This window comes from Odocoileus virginianus, chromosome 10 (assembly GCF_023699985.2).
Source record: "Odocoileus virginianus isolate 20LAN1187 ecotype Illinois chromosome 10, Ovbor_1.2, whole genome shotgun sequence".
Taxonomy (NCBI): Eukaryota; Metazoa; Chordata; class Mammalia; order Artiodactyla; family Cervidae; genus Odocoileus; species Odocoileus virginianus.
In genome coordinates this window covers 66697779-66723168 of record NC_069683.1, presented here as the reverse complement: position 1 = coordinate 66723168, position 25390 = coordinate 66697779, and the positions used below count along the sequence as shown (strand labels likewise).

At 37.3% G+C, this 25390-nt stretch overlaps 1 protein-coding gene across 1 annotated transcript in view; it reads left to right on the top strand.

Moving 5' to 3' along the window:
* Nucleotides 1–25390, top strand: part of PGR (progesterone receptor) — a 128650-nt gene that overhangs the window by 58756 nt on the left and 44504 nt on the right. The window contains exon 3 of the mRNA XM_020868858.2: nucleotides 270–386. Coding sequence (XP_020724517.2) covers nucleotides 270–386 — 117 coding nt within the window. The remainder of the gene's footprint in view (nucleotides 1–269; nucleotides 387–25390) is intronic.

The following is a 25390-nucleotide window of genomic DNA, read 5'->3' as shown; positions in this document are numbered from 1 at the left end:
GATGCACAGAAATATTTTACAAAAGACTTTTAAAGGAGTTCTGGAATTAGTTTCTAAGATGTGTTCCCCTAATTTAGGCTCCTGAAGGCACAGGCTTATTGAACAAGTTTAGAGCATTACAAGCATTCGGCTAGGCCAAGCAAGAGGCAGGCTGAGACAGTCATGCATTTGCTAATGTGCACCTCTCCTCTTTTTAGTTGTCACTGCATAAGCTTCCCAGCAGTCTTTGTATATTTTAAATAACTGTTCCTTTTTTTGTTGTTTTTTAGGACAGCATAACTACTTATGTGCTGGAAGAAACGACTGCATTGTTGATAAAATCCGCAGAAAAAACTGCCCAGCATGTCGCCTTAGAAAGTGCTGTCAGGCTGGCATGGTTCTTGGAGGTAATGATGTTTTCATCAATAACTGTCTGATATTTATATTAACTAAATTCTGTCTGATACTTGTATCATAAAACTGTGGGTCAGACGATCTTAATTGTCTTATTTCTGTCTTGATTTTTGGTGTCTGGATGAAGCACCATTTTATTAACACTGTTGGATTTCCAGCAGTTGAGGTTTGTTATAGATACATAGTAAACCTCCATTTGTCTATATTGCCTGTATGTGGATGTTATGGGAAGGTCGGGCTTTCCAGGTGGCGCAGTGGTAAAGAATCCGCCTGCCAGTGCAGGAGATGCAAGAGACATGGGTTAGATCCCTGGGTCAGGAAGATCCCCTGGAGTAGGAAGTGGCAACCTGCCCCAGTATGCTTGCCTGGAAAATTCCATGGACAGAGGAGCCTGGCAGACTACAGCCCGTGGGGTCACAACGAGCTGGATGTGACTGAGCACGGCATGGGAGTTCACCAGCCTCTCGTTAAGTGACCCGGGTTGATGCGTAGGCTCTGCTGCTCCCGCCCTTTCTGGGCACCAGTCTCCGTCTGCAAAATGAGAGCAGTGAAGTCCCTTCTAGCTCAAATACTGATTCTGTGAATTGGATAAATACATTAATCTCCATCTCTTCCTGCCTCCATCAACCCCTCCCTTTCGATGACCTCCATCATTCTCTTTAAATAACTGAATATTGAGCCCTTACACTTACCAGGTACTGTTTTAAGTTCTGGGAGTTCTACAGTGAACATAATGGACCAAATCCCAGTCCTCATGGAGCTTATACTCTAGGAAGAGGGGAGCAATACATATATGTAGATATATCAAGTGATGATAAATGCTATGCAGTGTATTAAACAGTGTTCATTAATGGGAGTGTCAGAGAGGGGCTTCACTCCTGAACTCTTTAATTAATATTTTCATTACAGTCATTTCCTAAGCAGTAATATCTCTAAAATCCTGAATTTGATGTCATAGTTCTAATTTTTCTACAATGAGTTTTAAAAATTCATAATTTATTGGTTACATATTTAATATACTACCGACCACAGTTCATATACCATAAATGGTATCTGTTACCTTGAGAAGGAGTGTATGAGACCAACATTTTTTGACACCTCACTGTGTTAAGCATCCTGCTTAGTTATATCTCTACTGCCTGTGAATATGTACAGTCTAACCCCTAATAAATAATTGTCAAACAGAAGAGTGAGTGATTTAAGAGTGGTCCCAAACATTATTATGCAGATGAAACAAAGGAATGAATTAATTCTACCCGAGGAAGCTGGCAAAAGCTTCCGAGGGGAGGCTTTCAAAGAATGAATACAAACATTATCAATGGAACAGGAGAAAAGTATTTACAATGAAAAACATGATACATTGCAGTGATGATTTTTCTGGAAAGTCAGTTATTTAGTGGGAACAACAACAAATGAAGCTTGAAAGTTACCTTGGGCCAGCTGGGTTCTGGAGGTTGAACTCTGTTCTGTGTGCAGTAGAACCAGTGATCTTTCTGACAAACTGTGGCCCATCCATAGAATAGAGCCCAAATTTCTAAGTGCAGCACACTGGCCCTTTCCTCACCGAGTAATTGCCCTCCCTTTTTCTAAGCCTTTCTCCCACCAATCCTGGGGGAACCCTACCCTCCAGTCACCAACTCTCACGGGCCTTTGCACACCTTTGACTTTTGCCTGCTCTGATCTTAAACTTGTGAACTGTTGTATTTCCTTCACATTAAGTTCAAGTGTCATATTTTTTGTGAAATCGTCCCATCTCCCTAGTCACTGCAGAGATGGGGTGGGGACAGTTAAATGTAGTGCTTTTCCTGTCTGGGGAGGCTGAGCGTCCTTGAGCCAGCCTGGATTGGATCTTGCACTCAGGATACTTCTGCATTCCTGCCCTTCCAATGGGAGACTGACCCAAGTGGGAATAATGAGACCCAGCAGGCCCCCCTCATTCCAGCCCACATGAGGTACTGGAAATTCACTTTCTCTCTCTCCTCCTACAGTTTCTTGTGTTTACATTCTTCTTTGTACTTCATTCATTGCTTTATAACTGTTTACTTGTTTCCTATTCAAGGATTTCTCCTAATCCAAGTTTGAGTTGTTTACAAGCAGGAATTTCATTTTAGTGTTTCAGCACCAAAGTACTTGTTTAAGAAGTGCTCACTAAATATTTGTGACAATTATTTTAAAGTTAGAATCTGCCTGCCAATGCAGGAGATATAGGAGACACTGGTTTGATCCATGAGTCAGGAAGATCCCCTGAAGAAGGAAATGGCAACCCACTCTGGTATTCTTTTTTTTTTTTTTAATTAATTTATTTTTTATTGAAGGGTAATTGTTTTACAGAATTTTGCTGTTTTCTGTCAAACCTCAACTCATTATTCAGTTCAGTTCAGTCGCTCAGTCGTGTCCGACTCCTTGGCGACCCCATGAATCGCAACTCATTATTAGAGAAATGCAAATCAAAACTACAATGAGATATCACTCTGGTATTCTTGCCTGAGAGGTCGCATGGACGGAGGAGCCTGGCAGACTACAGTCCATGGGGCTGCAAAGGGTTGGACTTGACTTAGCACACAACGTGCTTGCATGCATTCTTGAATATAAGGTCCAATGTAGTCAGTACTAGAACAGAACAAAGAGTGTTTGGAGGAGGCAAAGGGGATGTGATTTCATGTAGTGTTTTTCATCTTGAGGAAGGGTGCTAGCCCTTTAAGCAGTCTTCCATTCCATGACTGATTTTATTTTACTGGTCTTAACTGTTATAATGGAAAAGTGATTTAAGATGGACCAGTGTAAAAATGATGAGATACCTAGCCACTGAGAAACTTGAGTTTGTTCAGAAGAGAGACGTGGGGGTTCCAACCAGCAGCAAGATAGATGCTCAGTATGAAGTAGAGTGCTGAGGAGGAGAGAACTTCAGAGAAGACTCAGAACCAGGATGAAGCGGGAGGGTTTGAGTCTAGGGACAGAGCTAATGCAGCATCAGAGCAGGGTCAGCAGCAGTAAACATCCTTGTACTTGTAACTTTGTGTGTATTGATTGAGAAGTTCTCTAGGCTGTATATTTAGAAAGGTAATCAATTTCTGGTTCACTAAGATATTGTGTACCTTTAACCTTACTGTTACCTAATCACCAAATTACCCTCCAGAGTTTTTGCTTCTACCAATCTTTTGAGAGCTCTTGTTGTTATGATGTTATGTATCCTTACCTGTATTTTCAACCTTTTAAATTCTTCTCATTTGATGGTCCTAAAATTGACGTCTAATTTTGTTTTGATTTGTGTGTCCTAGATTACGATGAGAGCAAATATTGCTATATTTTTTGGCCACTTGTACTTCCTGTTCTGTGATTTAGCTATCTGTATTTATTGACCATTTTTCAACAGTATTGTCTTTTTTGTTACTGATTGATACAACTTACCTCTGTACTCTCCTAATTCTTTATTAGCTACATACAATCTACCTCTTGAATTTTTACCTTGTTTATAATATCTTTTTTCTAATTTTTATATGATCACATGTGTCAGTATTCTCCTTTTATGTTTCTTAGCCCTGAAATTGTATAGATAATTTACTGAAAATCATCTAAAATCTTAAAAGTTTATTTTTATATTCAAGTCCTTAATTTCCCTACAAGTATTTTTTTTGTGTAGGGAGATAAGAATGAAACTTTATTTTCTATATGGATAACCAATTGCTAGAGCACATTTGCTGATAAATGGTTTTCAGTATTTTTTGATAACTGCAGTCCTATAGAAGTAAAAATGTTCTGAGCTTCCACCCTGCCTCAGATCTAGTCACAAGTAAGTTATACATATGTACTACTATCAAATTATATATTAATGATACTTAATTGCAATTTATTCCCTTACTAAAATATAAATATTTTTCTAGTACTCCAGTTAGAAATTCCACTGGAACTTGTAGTGTTATATCTGATGTATATCAAATTTCCATATGTATTTACTTCTCGCTGGTTTCTTTGATCTGTTCCATTGTTTATACCTGAACCATTACCATACACTCTTGAGTGTTATAGCTCTCAAACTGCATTTCAATACCTAGTAGAATAAGTCTCCCTAAATTACACTTTTTCCAAATTATTGACTCTTGTTGGCCCTCTGAACTGTACTTTTAAAATTTTGATGCTTTTTCTGTTCAAAAAACATGGTTCTACTTGGACTTGTTATAGTCCAAATTTGCTCTTTTTTAACATAATGCTTTATCTGGCTTATTCACACTGTATTAATTTTCAGTGTTTCACATTATTAGAAATGATGCAGCAATCTGTTTCTGTCTGAGTATATTCCTGGGAGATCAGTGCAAGTCTGGTCAGTAACCAACTCTGAAACGGGGGATTCTGGATGATTCATTGTACCTGGTAATTGATAAAGATGTACTGTAGCTTTTGAGAAAGACTTTTTAGATGGAAATTCTCAAGTAATTCTAGAGAGTCATGAAGATAATTCCAGAACAGCATGACATGTATCTTATCTGTGACATCACCCCAGCATGTTGGGTTGCAATAGGTTCAGTGCTCGGTCCTGGAGCACTGGAGAGACCCAGGCTCCGGTCTATCACCATCTGGAGCTTGCTAAACCAGATGGGGATATAACATTATCCTTGGCTTATTCTTTCAATTGTCATGGCTTCAGACAGCTTCCTGTCCAATGTGTTGATTTCACTTAGCACCCTTCCAATAATATACTGTATTTAAATTTGTGCTTGAAGGTTATGCATTCTACATAAAAAATGATAACCTGGATAGTAAGAAATCTGCTCTTTTTCCAATAATTTTAACTGTGGTCATTCTCACACAATGGAACATTATATTTTAGTGTCTTCACGGGTTTATTAGAGTGCGATATATATTTCTATGTATCTTCTGAGAGTCGTGCAGAGTTGGAGCGTATCCAACTGAACAGGAGAGGGTAATTCATGATGATTTATTGTCCTGTGTTAATCTGAGTAGAGGTGTATTGTGTTTTAAGAAGATTTTATGTGAGAGATTGTAAGTCAATCTTCTAATTAGAGAGTTATGAGTAATGCGCAGCAAAGGCTGTGTTCTTCCTCCTTTCCTGATCTTCCTTCTTTTTTCTTTCTTTATGTTTCATTTGAGTTTTGCATCTAATTGGTGTTCATGTTGTCTGTCATCTGCCATGACTGAGACAGCTCCCTGTCTCATCTCGGGCTTGAACTGTCCATGAGTTGTCATCACATATCTGTCTCCTTCTCCTCCTTCATCTTTCGATCGGTCTCGTGTCAGTTCCATCGTCGCCAAGTGTTGGAGTTCGCTCATCATCTCATGATAGATGATTCTTGATAGGTCATCTTTCAGAGCTCTGTTTCACAGGATTAACTGGTTCGATCTCCTTGCAGTCCAAGGGACTCTCAAGAGTCTTCTCCAGTACCACAGTTGAAAAGCATCGATTCTTCAGCTCTCAACCTTTTTTATTGTCCAGTTCTAGTACATGACTACTGGAAAAACCATAGCCTTGTCAAGACGGACATTTGTCAGAAAAGTGATGTCTCTGCTTTTTAGTACACTGTCTAGGTTTGTCATAGCTTTTCTTCCAAGGAGCAACCGTCTTTTAATTTCACGTCTGCAGTCACCATCCGCAGTGATTTTGGAGCCCAAGAAAATAAAGTCTGTCACTGTTTTCATTGTTTCCCCATCTATTTGCCATGAAGTGATGGGACCAGATGATAATATAGAGTCATTTGAATAACAATAGACGAAACAGAAGAGAACATTGACTATTGTAAACAAGGCTGCAATGAACATGCATTTTCTAGTTAGTTTTTTTTTTTCTCCAAATAAATACCTAGAAATGACATTACTGGATCATATGGTAGTTCTGTTTTTAGTTTATTTGAAAACTTCCATGCTGTTTTTCCAATTTAAATTCCCACCAACAGTGCATGAGAGTTCCCTTTTCTCCACATCCTCATCAAAATGTGTTTTTCATGATAGGCATCGTGACAGGTGTGGGGTAATTGTCTCAGGGTGGTTTTAATTTGCACTGCTGCTGCTAAGTCACTTCAGTCATGCCCAACTTTGTGCGACCGCTTGGACGGCAGCCCACCAGGCTCCCCCGTCCCTGGGATTCTCCAGGCAAGAATACTGGAGTGGGTTGCCATTTCCTTCTCCAGTGCATGAAAGTGAAAAGTGAAAGCGAAGTCACTCAGTCGTATCTGACTCTTAGCGACCCCATGGACTGCAGCCTACCAGGCTCCTCCTTCCATGGGATTTTCCAGGCAAGAGTACTACCCTGATATTAGTGATATTGAGCACCTGTTCATGGCCATCTCTACATCTTCTTTGGAAAAATGCCTATTTAGATCCTTTACCTATTTTTCAATTAGATATATGATTTGCAAGTATTTTCTCCCATTTAGAAGTTAACCTTTTCAATGCAACTTTATTTACAAGAGCTATGACATGGAAACAACCAAGTGTCTATTGATGGGTGACTGGATAAAGAATACACACACACACACACACACACACACACACACAGTGAAATATTATTCAGCAATAAAAAATGTCATTTTTGGCAACTTGGATTGGTTGGACCTTATGGGCATTATTCTAAGTGAAATAAATCAGAGAAAGATAAATACTGTCTTATCTCACTTCTATGTGGACCATAAAGAAGGAGCTCAGAGATAGAGGACAAATTGTTGGTTCCCAGAGGCAGGTGATTGGAGTGGTGAAATGCGTGAAGATGGCCAAAAGGTACAAAGTTTCAGTTATGAAATTAATAAGTCAGGGCTTTCGTTGTGGCTCAGTGGTAAAGAATCCACCTTCCAACGCATGAGATGCCGGTTCAGTCCCTGGGTCAGGAAGATCCGCTGGAGAAGTAAATGGCAACCCACTCAAAAATTCTTGCCTGGGAAATTTCATGGACAGAAGAGCCTGGTGAGCTATGGTTCTTGGGGTCACAAAAGAGTTGGATACAACTTAGCGACTAACCAACAATGTAATGTATAACTTGGTGACTAAGGCTAATAATACATATTGTATTGTATACTGTATTATATATTTTAAAGATGCTAAGTGGGTAGGTTTTTAAATTCTTATCATAAGAATAAAATGATTAGTAGCTATGCATGAGATAGATGTTAACTAGCCTTATTGCAGTGATCATTTTGCAATATATACAAATAATAAATCATTATGTGATACATCTAAAATATATGTCAATTTTACCTCAGTAAAAAAGAGAGAACATATACTTCAAAAAAAAAAAAAGAGAGAGAGAGAACATGAAAATATTTAAAAGAGTTGGTTAAATCTTATGTAGAGTATCAAAGTTCAGAAATATTAGTGTTTTTTACGTGTCATGACATAGATTTGCAGGTTTGCTTCAGCAGCTGTGATCCGGTTATGAGAATTATGTTTGAGCTACTTGGTCTCTGAGTTGCATATGATTCTTGTTTTTAATGGCTCGCTGCCCTCACCTTCGCCAGGTCACAGTGAACTTTTGCATTTTGTTCATTGTTGTACAGTACTGAGTAGGAAAGAGAGTTATACTCTGAAGGATGGTAATATATCTTCTAGTTTAAGTGTTCTACTTCTAACTTATTTCCTTTAGAAAACATTTTGTGTAACAACTCATAATTTCTTTTTCTGAAATGAATATAGCTCTGCATTTTGTATTTATTGTAAAACTGTTAAACTATTATAAACATAATTAGCTCTTTCAAAAATAAGTAGCTTTCTACATAAAAAATGATTAAATGCATAGTTATGTTGCTGATTTTTTAAAGCTGGAGACTATTTTTATAGGTTTGTTTTTGTTTTGTTTTGTTGGTAGAGAGGCTTATCCTCAAATTTTAAAATGTTATGTTTGAAAGTCGTTTCTCTCTTGCCTCCTCCTACACCTAGATTGGCTTCATTCTCTTGGCAAAGAGCTGCAACTTTCTGGGCGGCAGGGTCATGTGGTAAAGTGTTCTGTTTTCTCCTCCTTCTGCACTGGAAGACAACAGAGCCTCAATTTCTTTCCTGAAGAATTCCAAAATTCTTGACTTTGGGATGCTGAAAAGTACCTTTTCTGGAAGTTCAGATGCCTCCTCTATGCTTTTGATTACTATTTAAAAAATGAAATCTGTCCTCTCTACTGCAGGAGTTGCTGTGAGTGATGCCTGCCACCTACCTCTTAGGAACTCTCATGGTCTTCCTCTGATGAGCACCTCCTTTTCCACCCAAACCCTAGTCTTTGCATCAGCAACCCCTGCAGAGACAGTACTCACACTGCTTCCCCACGTTAGCATATTGAAGCCTGCAGCTAGATAATATGTTTTGCTCACTGCCTCATTGTTCACCCTAAACTTCATCCCATACATGCTTGGTAAGAATATTTCTTAGAGTAGTCATTCTCGCTTGTTTGCTCCAAGTTTTATGGGCATTTGGAGGCGCTGCCTTTGTGGCTACCAGCCTGAACACTTCAGTTGTGTCTATCAGTATCTCCCATTCTCTAGACACAGTAAAAATTTAAGGCTGAAGGGTACAAGGATTCCCTTCTGTTTGCAGTCTGGCTTCTTTGAAAGATAGCAACATTTACTCTTTTAGAAACTCAACTCTAATATACTTGTTTGGCAAGTACATATTTAAATGTTATACTTCCTATTCTTTAGCATTTTTGAAGTATTTTGATATGGGAAATAGAATTAGATCCTGAAGGAGGAAAAATAAGCTAAGTCAGTGCTGTCAGGGGTTGTGAGAGCATAGTCCCAGGGGACTGATCCCAGAACCATCATTCTTTTGCTAATCTAAAGTACCTGCATGTATCTAGACATAATCTAGACATAATCTATTGTAGGGATAGTTGCTGGTAAATTCACCCAAACTACAGTATCACATATGGATGTGAGAGTTGGACCATAAAGAAGGCTGAGTGCCAAAGAATTAATGCTTTCAAATTGTGGTGCTGGAGAAGACTCTTGAGAGTCCCTTGGCTTGCAAGAAGATCAAACCAGTCCATCTTAAAGGAAATCAGCCCTGAATATTCATTGGAAGGACTGATGCTGAAGCTGAAACTCCAATACTTTGGCCGCCTGATGCAAAGAGCTGATGCCTTGGGAAAGACCCTAATGTTGGGAAAGATTGAAGGCAGGAGGAGAAGGTGGCGACAGAGGATAAGATGGTTGGATGGCATCATCAATTCAAGGGACATGAGTTTGAGCAAACTTTGGGAGATAGTGAACAGGGAAGCCTAGTGTGCTGCAGTTCATGGGGTCACAGAGAGTCAGACACAACCTAGCAGCTGAACAGCGGCAACAGGGATGCTTATTATAATCCTCATAATGTCAGAGGATTTGCACCATTACTTGTCTACTGATCTTTACCCTCTATTTCCCCATTTCATTCTCAAAAAGCATTCTGGCTTTCATAAAATTTCCATTTCAATATCCTTCATAAAATTCTTCACTTACTTCTACTTAGCAGGTCCAGCATTATCTTGGGAGATTTTACATCTCCATTCAATATAAAATATTTTTGCCAGAAGTAAGACAAATAGCAGAAAGAAAGGCCCAGCAAAGTAAACAGCACACATTTTCAAATATGATCTAGAAATAATACTCAGTATTATTTTATTCAGTCTAGTAGGTTACCTACATATTTAACTGTTTACTTGATTTTTTTCTAATTCACAAAGTCATTCAGTTTATTTTTGAAATAAACTTTATAAGTTCCTTCTGTAAGAATTTGTGATATTCATTCATTCTTTACATTTCAGAAAATATCTCCATTGCACTTTTAATTAATAATTTTGCTGGTTATAAAGCTGAGGGTTGAATTTTTTCCCCTCTACTCCTTACTAATGGAAAGGAAATGGCAACCCCCTCCAGTATTCTTGCCTAGAGAATTCCATGGACAGAGGAGCCTGGCAGACTATAGTCGATAGAGTCACAAAAAGTCAGACATCACTGAGTATCCATACCACTCCTAACTAATGTTAGTCTGCTGTTTTTGCTTGTATAATTTTTTCTGAGGATTCTCCCATGTATCTAGTAGTTGTTTCTGTGAGGTGATAATTTTCTGAATTTGTAGACAATGTTTTTTATACTTGGTTCTCCACTTTCACTGTAATATAACTAGTTTTAAATTTAGTTTCATTTAAATCATTGTAACTTCTAAATCTGAGAATTTATGTCTTCTATAAGTACCAGAAGCATTGAAACCATCCCAGTATTCTTCAAATATTTCCTTCCTTTTCATTGCCCCTTTCCACCTCCAAACGGCCTGTTAGAGATGTGTTAAGTTAATGCATGTGTCTTCCATATCTCACTTTTCCTCTTTCATCATCTTTCTGTGCTATGTTCTGTGTAAGTTCACAAGTTCTGTCTTCCAGTTCACCATTCTTTCATTTCAGTGGTGGTATATTTTTTGTAAACATTGTACATGGTTCATTTATAAATTTATCTATTTCTTTTTACTAGCATTTCCATTTCTGGTGTTTTCATTACTTATCATATATCTTTAATAATTATAACATGTCTATTGCAAATATTTGTGTTCAGGAATTTCAGAGCCCCATAACCCATCATCTCCTTGTGCTCTTCTGGTGTGGTGGCTAAAAATGTACCCTTGATATGGAAATGGTTTCTCAGTGAGTTTTAATTTCTTGTAAAATGTTGGTGACCTTCATTGAGGGAGTTTCTCTCAGAGAGGATTTTCATTTTCTTCTTCCAGTTACTATAGGGATTTCATCAGCAAAGGACCACTTTTCACAGTTACTTTTTGCCTCTGTGTTCCCCATACCTTGCACAAAGAAATAAGAGTATACCATCAGAACATAGGGGTTGATTTCAGTTTCTCCAGTAACAGCTGCTGCCGCTTTTCACATCTCTATTTTCATTTCTATTATGACCACACAGTGAGAGTTATTATGAAGGTAAATGAAATGATGCATATAAAGCATACAGCACAATGGCTGGCCTGCAAAGATTTCTTCGTGGTAGCTTAAAATAGCCTTTATTCTTAACATCATTTAGTGCAGACTCTATCATTGTCAGACTAAGGGTTTAACTTGAATGCAAAAGATATTCTTATTTCTTTTAAAGTGTTTCATTATTTCCTTGTAGGAATCATTGAAAAATCAATGCAGATATCTTGGAATTGAAATTAATTTACACAGTCATAGCCAGTAGAGGTGTTTACTTAGCATAATAGTTATTAAATAGTCATTGTATATACTTATGTTCTCAAGCCATGTTTCCCATGGGGAGATGATCTGAAAGGAATGATATATCTTTCACGTGGCAAAAAATTTTCTAAATGATTGAAAATATTCTTTAGTTGAAGATTTGGAAGTTTTGATTTTTTCCTTTAGAGGAGAATGTCCTATTCATATTGATTTTTGTAAGTGCTTTGATAAGCTGTTTGGGATAGAGACTGTAACCCCAGAAACATGATATTTGCTAATTTTATCCATCAAAGGCAAAGAGAAGAATTTGTGTGGTTTAGGATGAAGAGAAGGAGGTAGGAGAACTGAGGTGAAAAGGGAAGATGAAAGTGAGATGCCTACTGTGTGTGAGATGCCTACTGTGTGTACTACCTCCTTTGGTCTTCCAGATCTTCATTAAAATTCTATTAGAGCATGGGAAATGTGTATATGGCCCTTCCCATGAAATCTGTACATAATGCCATCATCTTTTTTATTGAAGTGTGGTTGATTTACAGTATTGTATTAGTTTCAGGTGACATAGCAAAGTGGTTCAATTATATGTATTTTTTAGAGTATTTTACATTATAGGTAATAAGATATTGTGTTCAGTAATATATATCTTATATGTAAGATATATATAAGAATATAGTTCCCTGTGCCATACAGTAAATCCTTGTTGCTTGTTTATTTTATGTACAGTTGTTTGTGTCTGTTAGTCTATACTCCTAATTTATCTCTCCCTCCTTTTTGTAACCATAAATTTGTTTTCTGTGTCTATAATCTGTTTCTGTTGTGTATTTAGATTCATTTATATTATTTTTTTAGATTCCACATATAAGTGATATCATATATTTGTCTTCCTCTGACTTATTTCACCTACTATAATATTCCCTAGGTCCATCCATGTTGCTACGGATGGCTATATTTCATTCTTTTTATGATGGAGTAGGATTCCACTGTGTGTGTGTGTATCACACCTTCTTTATCCATTCATCTGTTGAAGGACATTTAGGTTGTATCAGTGTCTTGGATATTGTAAATAATGCTGCTATGAACATTTGTATTTTTTTCAGATTAGAGTTTTTGTCTTCTGACAAGGGCTTAATATCCAAAATATACAAACAGTTTATATAATCCAATATAAAAAAGTCCAATCAAACAGTGGACAGAAGACCTAAATAGTTATTTCTCCCCCAATGGCCAACAGGCACATAAAAAGATGCTCAGCATCACTAATTATTAGAGAAATGCAGTCAAAGCCACAAAGAGGTACCACCTCACATTAGTCAGAAGACCATCATCAAAAAGTCTACAAATAATAAAGACTGGAGAGAGTGTGAAGGTAAGGGAACCCTCATATGCTGTTGGTAGGAATGTAAACTGGTGTAATCACGGTGGAAAACAATATGGAGGTTTTTTAAAAAAAAAAAAAAAAAGAAAGACTAAAAATAGACCTACTTATGATCCAGCAATCCCATTCCTGGGCATACAATGCCATTGTCCATAGGCTTCTAATTTAACGAAAATAAATCTGATGTTCTAATTTATTTTCCTTTATTGATCATCTGCTTCTTTTGCCTGACTGTGTGTTTCTTAATCCTTGATTTTCAGTAATTTCATCAAGATTTAGCTCTAGCTTAATCTACTTTTCTTGAAACAAAGTAAGCTCCTCTAGGTCTGAAAATTCAAGTTCCCTTAGATATTAGCAAAGTATTCTCTTAATATTACCTTTGAATCTTTTTTCCTGTTTCATGTTTTCTTTCTCTTTTTCATGATCCCCGAGAATAACTATATGTTGATTCTCTATTTATCTGTCTTCTGTATCTATCTCCTTTTCCCTATTAACATTTTAATCCTTTGAAACTTCATTTGACAATTTTTCTCAAAACCTTCATGTCTGTGGTTTAGTTTTTACACTGGCAGTTCTCCTTTCTTATTCTTATGATAGGTTTTAAAATCTACAATGACTTTATTTATATTTTTTAATTTATTTTTTATCTAAGTATAGTTAATGTACAGTACTATGTCAGTTACTGGTGTACAGCATAGTGATTCACAATTTTTAAAGGTTATATTCCATTTATAGTTATTATGAAATTGGCTATACTACCCCTGTTTTGCAGTGTCTCCTTATGGTTTATTTTATACGTACCAATTTGTACCTCTTAATCTCCTACCCTATGTTGCTCCTTTTGCCTTTTCTCTTCCCACTAGTAACCACTAGTTCATTCTTCACATCTGGGGTTAAGTTTCTCTTCTGTTGTATTCACTGGTTTGTTGTACTTTTTAGATTTCACACGTAAGTGATACCATTCAGTGTTTGTCCTTCTGTGTCTGACTTATTTCACTTCGCATAACACCCTCCAAGTCCATCCATGCTGCAAATGGCAATATTGATTTCTTTTTATGGCTGAGTAGTATCCCGTTATATATATGTACCACATCTTCTTTGTCCATTCATCTGTTTGTGGACACATATCTTAGTAATTGTAAATAATTCTGCTATGAACATTGGGTACACATATCTTCTTAAATTAGTGTTTTCAGTTTTTTTCAGTTATATATACTCAAGAGTAGAATTGCTGGGTTATGTGATAGTTCTACTTTTAGTTGTTGAGACAACTTCATGCTATTTTCCACAGTGACTGCACCAGTTTACGTCCCCACGAACAGTGTCTGAGTATTTCTTTTTCCACATCCTTGCCAACATTTATTTGTGTTTTTTTTGACTATCGTCATTTTGACAGGTTTGAGATGATGCCTCATTGTGGTTTTGAATTGCGTTTCCACAATGATTAATGATGCTGAGCATCTTCTTATATACCTGTTGTACATCTACATTTCCTCTTTGGAAACATGTCTGTTTAGTTCTTCTGTCCATTTTGGGCTTCCCTTGTGGCTCAGCTGGTAAAGAACACTCCTGCGATGCAGGAGACCTGGGTTTGATCTCTGGGTTGGAAGGTCCCCTGGAGAAGGAAAATGCTACCCACTCCAGTATTCTTGGGCTTCCCTGTGGCTCAGGTGGTAAAGAATCTGCCTTCAATATGGGTGACCAGGTTTGATCCCTGGGTTGGGAAGATCCCCTGGAGAAGGGAAACGCTACCCACTCCAGTATTCTGGCCTGGAGAACTCCACAGACTGTATAGTCCATGAGGTTGCAAAGAGTCATACATGCCCATTTTTAATGGGGTTGTTTGCTTGCTTGTCTTTTTTTAAATGTTGAGTTGGAGCTGTTTGTATACGTTGGATATTAAATTTATATTTCTGATAGTTTGTTGTTAATGTGTAGAAATTGTTTTTATAAATTAATTTCCTTTATTTTTAAAAACTTTTTCTCTGCCATCTCCCATTTTATCTCATTCTTTTTTGTAATTAATTTTATCTTTTATTTAATGTTTTTGTTTCTATTCTTTGATTTCATGAAACTTAGATGCCACTTTATCTTTGAAATACAGTAAAAGGATTGCATAAGGCCATTTCCTGCAACAGTTCTTACTATACTTTGTAATCATCTGATTTTTGATTTTACATTCCCTTTTTATCATTTCTAAAAATATTTTTGCTTAAATTCCAAATATGCTTGCTACTTACTTCACACTTAAGTCTACATAATTCTAACTTGGTCTGCTATTGGAGTTAGTAATTGCTAGCTGGTTCTCCTTGTTTTCTTTCCTTGTTTGACTATCCACTTATAATTTGAGCTAGAAGATATGAAGTCTCAGCTGTTTGGTTTGATATGGAAAGAGAGAAACAGTGTTTGGGGACATAAATGTAGCTTTTTTAGAAAGATTGTCAACAGCTGGTTTGCAGGCATATGTGAACCCAAACGTTCTACTATAAAGTATACTACATTTTCTGCCTAGACTGTATCTTTTATTGAAGGGAAATTCCAGTTAGAGTTCTTCCTATTATTCAAGAAGTGGAAGTAATATGGCAGGAAGCCAGATTATTGTTCAAGCCCTTGTGGCAAACAAATTGGTTTGTTGCTGTGAAGTTGTTAATTTGTTCAATAAAATGGTTGTGTAGTACTATATGCAAGCGCTATGCTTTTAGTAAGGAGCTTATGTTTTAGTTCAGGCAGAGATGATTATCAAAATAATTACATAACATAAAATATTATATCCTGATAGAAGATGAAAAATATTAAGAAAAAATAAAACAGGAGAAGCACGTTTGAAGGCATAAAAGGTTACTGTACTGCCTCTGCTCAGTCAAATATGACCAGTAACTCCAAAAGTAATTCTCGGTCTTCTGTTGCCTCTCTCTCTACCTCTTGTCTGGTTTGCCCCTCAAATATAGGAGACCAGGTCGTGGGGTTAAGCAGTTGGTATGACCTGATTCAGTTGTCTGTTGCCATTCTGTCATGAAAATGGACAAAGGGCTTATGTTCTCTGCTTTCCCTGTAGTCGTCATGTGCCCAAGTGGAGGTCCTCTCACTCACGACTTTTAACATATATTAAGGTGTACTGCATGAATTTCCGAAGTGTTACTGGGTTCTGCATTCGATTCTGATTATCTATATATCTATTCCATGAAACTTAATAATAGTTTGGGTTATGGTAGTATTATTGTAAATTTTAATACATAGCATGGCATATATTAAAATGACAGTTGTTCTTTTAATGAAATTCTCTTGTCTACTATCACACACATTTATTCTTCTAGTTGTTGTTCATTCATTCAGTTGAGTCTGACTCTTTGCAACCCCATCAAGTAGCCAAAATAGAGTTTCAGCTTCAGCATCAGTCCATCCAATGAACATCCAGGACTGATCTCCATTAGGATGGACTGGTTGGATCTCCTTGCCATCCAAGGGACTCTCAAGAGTCTTCTCCAGCACCACATGTTTGAAAGCACCAATTCTTCAGTATTCACCCTTCTTTATGTTCCAACTCTCATAGCCGTACATGACTACTGATTTATTCTTCTAAGTGAACAGTAAAACCATCATTCCTAATTCTAAAAATTATTAGATTTTTATTGAAGCAGTGTAAAATGTATGTATGAATTTGGACATATTGACACTTTAAGGTTTTCAATTCAGGTACAGATGTCTTTTCATTAATTCACATTTTTTGTGTGTCCTGTGACAGAATTTTACAGTTTTAATACAGGTCCTATGCTTTTCTTCAATATATTCTTGAGTATTTTGTAAACTTCATTCCTTGTGATAGAATGTTGTCTGTTTTTCAAGTGGCAATTGTTGGAAGCAATAAATCTAGTGATCTTTATAAACATGTTCTTTCTAGCCATGTAACTTAATTATCTCAATGCTTTGATAGATTATTAGTAGTTCTTTCAGTTTTCTGTAGTCATTTTATCTAGAAGTTAAGTATTTCATTATTAATATTACTTCAACTTGCCACGTTTTGTATTTTCCTTGTTCATCTTTTCTCATCTTTTAATTTTCAGCTTTTTTTCTATGTTTTTTTGCATTTCTGATAAAAACTACAAATAGAATTTTGTAACCCAGGCTGACCTTCTTTGATGTTGACAGAGAAATTTAATCCATTAACATTTGTTGATATAATCTGTATACAAAATTTTAATTCTTCCAGCACATTTTCTATTTTTTATTCACTGTTTCCTTTTCTTACTTTCCTGGCTTGGTACATTTCTCTTCATTTTATTTTCCCTATTCAATCCTCCTTGTTAAATTGTAAGTTTTACTCTGCATTCCCATTTTGCTAATGCTTACATCCCATCTTGATGTCATAATGAAATCTATATTCCTCTGTTATTATATAAGAATTAAACAGTAACTGCGACTAATCATTTAACCAATTGTTTTATTAACATACACTAAAGAAATTCATAATCTTTTGTTCCTTCTCCTCCCCACTCTTACATATCTTTTCTCTCTCAAGAACCTTTCTTGATACTTATAAATTCCTACTCATGGCAACAGCATCAATTCAGATTTTCAGTTATGTATACTTCAAGAATAATTTTACAGTATGTATCCTTAACTCAGCATTCAGAAAACTAAGATCATGGCATCTGGTCCCATCACTTCATGGCAAATAAATGAGGAGACAGTGGAAACAGTGACAGACTTTATTTTCTTAGACTCTAAAATCACTGCAGATGGTGACTGCAACCATGAAATTAAAAGATGGTTGCTCCTTGGAAGAAAAACTATGACCAATCTAGACAGCATATTAAAAAGCAGAGACATTATTTTGCCAGCAAAGGTCCATCTACTCAAAGCTATGGTTTTTCCAGTGGTCATGTGTGATGTGAGAGTTGGACTATAAAGAAAGCTGAGCGCTGAAGAATTGATGCTTTTGAACTGTGGTGTTGGAGAAGACTCTTGAGAGTCCCTTGGACTGCAAGGAGAACCAACCAGTCCATCCTAAAGGAAATCAGTCCTAAATATTCATTGGAAGGACTGATGCTGAAGCTGAAACTCCAATATGTTAGCCACCTGATGCAAAGAGCCGACTCATTTGAAAAGACCCTGATGCTGGGAAAGATTGAAGGCAGGAGGAGAAGGGGACAACAGAGGATGAGATGGCTGGATGGCCTCACTGACTTGATGGACTTGAGTTTGAACAAGCTCTAGGAATTGGTGATGGACAGGGAAGGCTGGCGTGCTGCAGTCCATGGGGTCACAAAGAGTCGGACATGACTGAGCTACTGAACTGAACTGACTTTATGCTTTCTTTGCATGCTGTTTGAATGTCATAATTTTACTATAAAATATATATTTACTATAAAATATAAATATACTATTTATACTATAAATATATATAATACTATAAATATATATTTACTATAAAATATATTATTGATATACAACAACTTATGTATATAATGCATATGACCTATATGAAACAATGTAATGAAAATCCACATATGAATTCATCTGGCTTAGGAAAGTTTATTACCAATGCTCTTGAAAATGATTGTGTATTTCCTTCCTGGTCCTTTCAGTTTTTCCAGGAAACTTCTAGCTTAAATTTTAGGTTTTTCATTCTGTTGTATAATTCTGTAGGCTGTCTGATTATCTGTGTGTCCCTTAACAATGTATTCTTAAGTGTGTTTTGACTTTGAAGGCTATTGCATACAGTGCAGCTGTGAACATTCTTGAGTCTCCTGGTGCTCGTATGCAAGAGTTTCTATAGGTAAGGTATGCACCTGATTATAATATATGTTCACCTTGGTTTTACTAGATAGTGCCAAACTGTTTTCAAAATAGTTATACCAGTTCACATCCCCTATCAGCTCTGTATGAAAGTTCTTATTTTTGTGTCTTTGCCATGCTGGATAGGTTGTATTTCATGGTAACCTTAATTTGCATTTCTGTAGCTACTAATGAGATCAATTGTATTTTTGGTTCCTGTTTTTATTTTTTCTTCCTCTGTAAAATGTCTGTTTATGTCTTTCTCTTTGATTTATAGGGATTCTTTGTATACTGCCTGGAGAAGGAAATGGCAACCCAGTCCAGTATTCTCGCCTGGAGAATTCCATGGACAGAAGAGCCTGGCTGCAATCCACTGGGTCACAAAGAGTCAGACATGAGTGAGCTACTGACACTTTTGTATACTGTGGATACATATGTTACAAATATCTAATTATAGAATGAGAAAGAATAGCCTATCTGATAAAGTGGTTATGGTTATTGTTTAGTCAGTAAGTAGTGTCTGACTCTGTGATCCCATGGACTGTAGCGCTCCAGGCTCCTCTGTCCCTGAGATTTCCCAGCCAAGAAAATTAGAGTGGGTTGCCATTTGCTTCTCCAGGGGCTCTTCTGAACCCAGTACTGAACCTGCATCTCTTGCATTGGCAAGTGGATTCTTTACCACTGAGCCACCAGGGACTTTTGATCAAGTGCTAGGCGGGCATAAATCTAAATGGAATGAGAAGTGAATCTTGTACATATTACGTGAAAGACCATTTCAGTTAAGGGAAACAGAGTGAAGGCCTGAGGAAGGAACAGAATCAAGTTCCTCAGAGCTCAGCGAGTTCCAAGAACATGGGCATCAGGTGGATGGGACTGGGGACACTGCAAGAGACCCTCTCTTTGCACAATGATGTCAGGCTCTGTAGAGTCTGATAAAGAGTTTGGACTTCATTCTAAGTAGGATGAGTAGTAACTGAAAGTATTGAGCAAGGAGTAAAATAATCCGAATGAAGTTGTTTTTTTTTCCCCTCCATGGAAAAGCATTTTATTTTAATTATAGCAGTGTGTACATGATGGAAGTTTCTAAAGGCCCATTCAGCTGAGTAGAGAATGGAGTGGAGGTACAAGGATGGAAGCTGGGAAACAGCCAGCACATGCTGCAGCAAGACAGCTCTGATGATGGTGAAGTGACTGGATTTGGATTATTAGTTCATCGTAATGCACCAGGATCTGCTGATGAACTGGATATGAAGTGAGAGAATAAGTGATGGATAAGGATCACTTAAGCAAGGATCATCCATAAGCAAGGATGACACCAGAGCAAGAATGTGGATGGAGTTGAAAAATGGAACCTTCAATCTGGGGGCATGTGTATCCAGGTTTGCTTTAAAACCATTAAGTCTTGGGGAGGGTGTTATTAGATATACAAGTAAAAATGCTGAATAGTAAGTAAGATAGTTGAGTCTCGAGTTCCCTGAGAAAGTTGAAGCAGGAGTTATACATTTGCAACTGTTCCGTGTCTACATGGCATAAAGATGTGAGTAGATGCAGACACATATAAAGAGAGTGTAGCTGTGTAGGAGAAGTCTGAGGACTGAGCTTTGGAACTTCATGATTTAGAAGTTGAGAAGATGTAAAAAACAAGCCAGAGAGACTAAAGAAGTGGCCACAAGAGGTATGTGGAAGCCAAGAGAATAGAGTGTTACAAGTAGAAGAAAATGATCAGCTGTGCCGAGCACCACTGATGGTTTGGTTAAGATAAGTAGTAAGCACTGACCATTGTTTTTTGACCGATGGAAATCATTGGTGTGCTTGCCAAGAGCAGTTCTATTGGAGTAGGGAGAAAAATGTGACTGGAATGGGTTCCAGGGGGAATGGGAGGAGAGAGAGTAATCTCACTTCATTGAGTGGATTGTGCATGAGAGGAACTATTAGAGGGTGCAGGCAAAAAGGCCGACAGTTGCAGAGAAAAGTCCTGAGTAGATGAAAAAAAAAAAAGAGTTAGTGTTGAAGTGACAGGGGCACAGGCAGTCCATACATTGTAACAGGAAGGAAGCAGAGTATCGGGCTACCAGTAGTGTACATTGATTACAAAGAAAACATTCTCTAGATGAGAATTAGGTCCTCTGCTTTTGCTTCCACCCTCAAAACCATGTCCATTAGGTGGAACGAGGGACAACTATTAAGTCTTTCTCTCCAAATTGTTTCTTACACCTCCACGCCCATCCCTTAGCATCTAAGCCCAACTTCCTCCTTCCAGCAAAACAATGAAAACTCCTGAGTCCATGTAAATCCATGGCTAATTCATTTCAATGTATGACAAAAACCACTGCAATGTTGTAAAGTAATTAGCCTCCAACTAATGAAAATAAATGGAAAAAAAAAAAAAGAAAACTCCTGAGTCGAGGGTGGCTGCTGGGCTCACACACCTAGTCTCTACTCAGGTTACCAAACCACCAGGTACTGTTATTTTTCAGAAGTACATAAATAATATTACAGATTATGCAGAGTTATTCTGTGTTTTACTGAATTCTGGGTGCTTTTACCATTATCTTTTTTCTCAGTCAACAATCATATGAAATTATATAGATTTATTCATTATGTTATTTAACAGTGATTTTTGTACGTGAAGGTTAGGAATCACTTCTTTGAAAGACCACCTTATATGAAATTCAGCAAATCAGAAAAAAAAAAAATCACATTGCTGTTCCCATTTTCTTCTTAGTATTCTTGCTGAGATATTCCTTTTTCAAGCTCTATGTTAAGCCAAAATAATAGCTTCAGTAGCTCAAGAAACATTCCCTGGTGGCCCCCTGTGCGGTAGGAGGTTTGGAAGACTCCAGGTCTGCGTGGATAACTGCAGGAGACCTGGCCCCTGTCCTCATGGGGCCTGGTGGAGGTGGAGGCTGTGACTTCTGAAGGAAGCAGATACAGCAATGGAGAAGAACTACAGAAAGACGTAGTCATATATTCTTTCATCCATTCAGCAGAGATTGATTGAGGCAGTACCAGACACTGAGTGAACACACAAAACTGACAAAGAGGCAGGTCTCATCTTTGCAGATCACTGTAAAGAACAAGGGAAATTTTTTTTAACCCTCGTCTTCTCTTAACATTATCTTCCCTTGGGGACTCTGATTTGTATCTACAACAGTGTAAGTGGCTACAGTGATTACATATCTAAATTTAAATATCTGTCTGAATTTTAATCTAATGTTGTCCTCTGTGGGGCTCTGGACCTTAACTTAAAATTGCCATTTGTGGCAGAAATAAAGAATACCACTCCCTTCTATATTTTGCTCTATGATGAAACAAAGGCAATTTAAAAGTAAGATTGGTGCAGATGTACCTGTGTTTTTACAGTTCACATTTTATATAATGTCAAAAGGAGTTAAGGTTAACTGTATTTTTAATAACAGCTGGTTGTTTTATTTAACTTGCTAAGAGAAAAGTCAGAGACTGGATGCTGGACAATGGAACTAATGAGGTCCAACTCATAGTGAAAAAGTAAGTGTTAGTCACTCAGTCATATCCGATTCTTTGTGATCCCGTGGACTGTAGGCACCAGGCTCCTCTGTCCATGGGATTCTCCAGGTGAGAATGCTGGAGTGGGTAGCCGTTCTGTTCTCCAGAGGATGTTCCCACTCCAGAGACTGAACCCAGGTCTCCCGCATTGCAGGCTGATTCTTTACCGTATGAGCTATAGGCTTGATTTCAAGTGCAAACGTCGTAGAGAAAAATATTCTGAAGTAGTGTTTTCTAAACTGTTAATTCCCTGAGATACTAGCAGATCTTTCATCAAGTAAAAAGGCCAGATAAACTTGGAAAGCATGATATATTAACATTTTTCTCATAATTCAAACAATGTATTGAAGGTTCTGAGATATGCTAAGCAAGGTTAGGATACCACTTTAACTTCATTGATGCAGCATTGCTTAAACAGATATGCCCATAGAAGCCTGTGCTGTTTGTTTGCTTCCTTGGGTTTTGGAGGGAGAGGAATATACGTGATTAGGAACATGTTTTAATATCAGAAAATTCAAACAAACAAAGTTATAGTTTCACTTCCTCTCTCAATTCTTTCTAATCACGTTCCAAAAGTCAGAGCTAATGTTAGTGAGTGTCTGCTATATGCCAGGCACTTGACCACATACATTACGCATTATCTTACCCGGACTGATGACAGTATTAAGAGGTAAATTCCCTATTTAAAAGCTAAATAAACTGATACTTGGATAAATAAAATAATCTACTCTCCATATAATGCTTTTAAATGATAGGATTCATACACAAATATGGCCAGCCCAAGGTTCATTTTTCCCATATGCCACACATTCATGAGCTGTAGGTAGATGAGTTATTACATCTCTTAAGATATGTTTTGGGAAGACCAAACATGTCTTGTAGGGGGTGGAGTGTAGAGATGGCAAAATTGTAACAATTTAGAGCTTCAGAAAAAGTGCTTCAAGAAAAGCCAGAGGAACAAGAGATCAAATTGCCAACATCTGTTGGATCAACAAAAAGCAAGAGAGTTCCAGAAAAACATCTATTTCTGCTTTATTGATTATACCAAAGCCTTTGACTGTGTGGATCACAACAAACTGTGGAAAATTCTTAAAGAGATGGGAATACCAGACCACCTGACCTGCCTCTTGAGAAACCTGTGTGCAGGTCAAGAAGCAACAGTTAGAACTGGACATGGAACAACAGACTGGTTCCAGATCAGGAAAGGAGTACCTCAAGGCTATATATTGTCACCCTGCTTATTTAACTTCTATGCTGAGTACATCATGCGAAATGCCGGGCAGGATGAAGCACAAGCTGGAATCAAGATTGCCAGGAGAAATATCAGTAATCTTAGATAATGCAGATGATACCACCCTTATGGCAGAAGATGAAGAACTAAAGAAGCCTCTTGATGAAAATGAAAGAGGAGAGTGAAAAATGTGGCTTAAAACTCAACAGTGAGAAAACTAAGATCATGGCATCTGGTCCCATCACTTCATGGCAAATAGATGGGGAAACAAGGGAAACAGTGACAGACTTTATATTTTTGGGCTCCAAAATCACTGCAGATGATGACCACAGCTGTGAAATTAAAAGGCACTTGCTCCTTGAAAGAAAAACTATGACAAACCTAGACAGCATATTAAAAAGCAGAAACATTACTTTGCCAACAAAGTTCCATCTAGTCAAAACTATGGTTTTTCCAGTAGTCATGTATTGATATGAGAGTTGGACTGTAATGAAAGCTGAGCGCCAAAGAATTGATGCTTTTGAACTCTGGTGTTGGAGGAGACTCTTCAGAGTCCCTTGGACTGCAAGGAGATCCAACCAGTCCATCCTAAAGGAAATCAGTCCTAAATATTCATTGGAAGGACTGATGATAAAGCTGAAGCTCCAGTACTTTGGCCACCTGATTCGAAGAACTGACTCATTGGGAAAGACCCTGTTGCTGGGAAAGATTGAAGGCAGGAGCAGAAGGGGATGACAGAGGATGAGATGGTTGGATGGCATCACTGACTTGATGGACATGAGTTTGAGCAAGCTCCAGGAGTTGGTGATGGACAAGGAGGCCTGGTGTGCTGCAGTCCATGGGGTTGCAAAGAGTCAGACATGACTGAGCGACTGAACTGAACCGAACTGAGTGCTTCAGGAAAGCATCTGTTAATGATACTGTACATTTATTCAACTCTTTAAGTTAATTTTCCTGGTGTGCAAAGTTCTCTTTTAACATACACTATTTGATCTGCTCCAAAAGAGTCATTAGCCTACAGATTTAGAGAAATAAAGGCTATATGAAGGGGCAGCAGTGTGGTCTTGTGGAAAGACTATAGTCTTTCCCTGACCATTTTAATTCTGTCTTGTTCCCTCAGGTCGCTTTCTACTACCGTTACACATTTCACTCATAGTGCACACTATTGTTTGGTATTATCTTGCTCTTTATTTGTTTACAGGTCCTCTCCATCTTCCCCTCAGAATATAAGCCCCACGAAAGCAGATACTTTGTCTGATTATTCAGTGCTGCAGTTTCAGAACTTTAAATGATGCCTAGCACATAAAACCACTCAATAAATGTTTGATGAGTAAGTAAAAGAAAGACTAAAAGAAATTAACCCTTGATTAATATCTCTTCTCTGGCATTTATTATCTCTATAAACTTAGCCAATTACTTAGCCTCTGTAAACCTAGTCCTCATCTTAAAAAATGGAAATGCTAGTGTTTATTTCAAATGATTGAGCATCAAGTTAAATTATATAAGATAGATATGTAAATGATCTAGTTCAATGTTAGTTCACCTTTCAATTTCCTTTTATCACATGTTCCCCCTTCTTTTTCACTGGGATTCATGAAAAGACTGGATCACAAACAGAAATGTGAGCATTTCTATATTAATTCAAATTGCACTTTATATTATCAACATGTTAGGAACTTCTCTTGGAATTTATTTTGTGTATAAGAGATTTTATACTGATCAAAGTATAAAATATTTGCTTTGGTTTTCAGTAAAATTCCATGGTTTCATAGTGTAGTCAAATCTTGATAAAACTAGAACTGAACTCAGCTATAAAAAGGAATGCATTTGAGTCAGTTCTAATGAGGTGGATGAAACTGGAGCCTGTTATACGGAGTGAAGTAAGTTATAAAGTGCAACACCAATGCAGTATATTAACATATATATGGAATTTAGAAAGACGGTAATGATGACC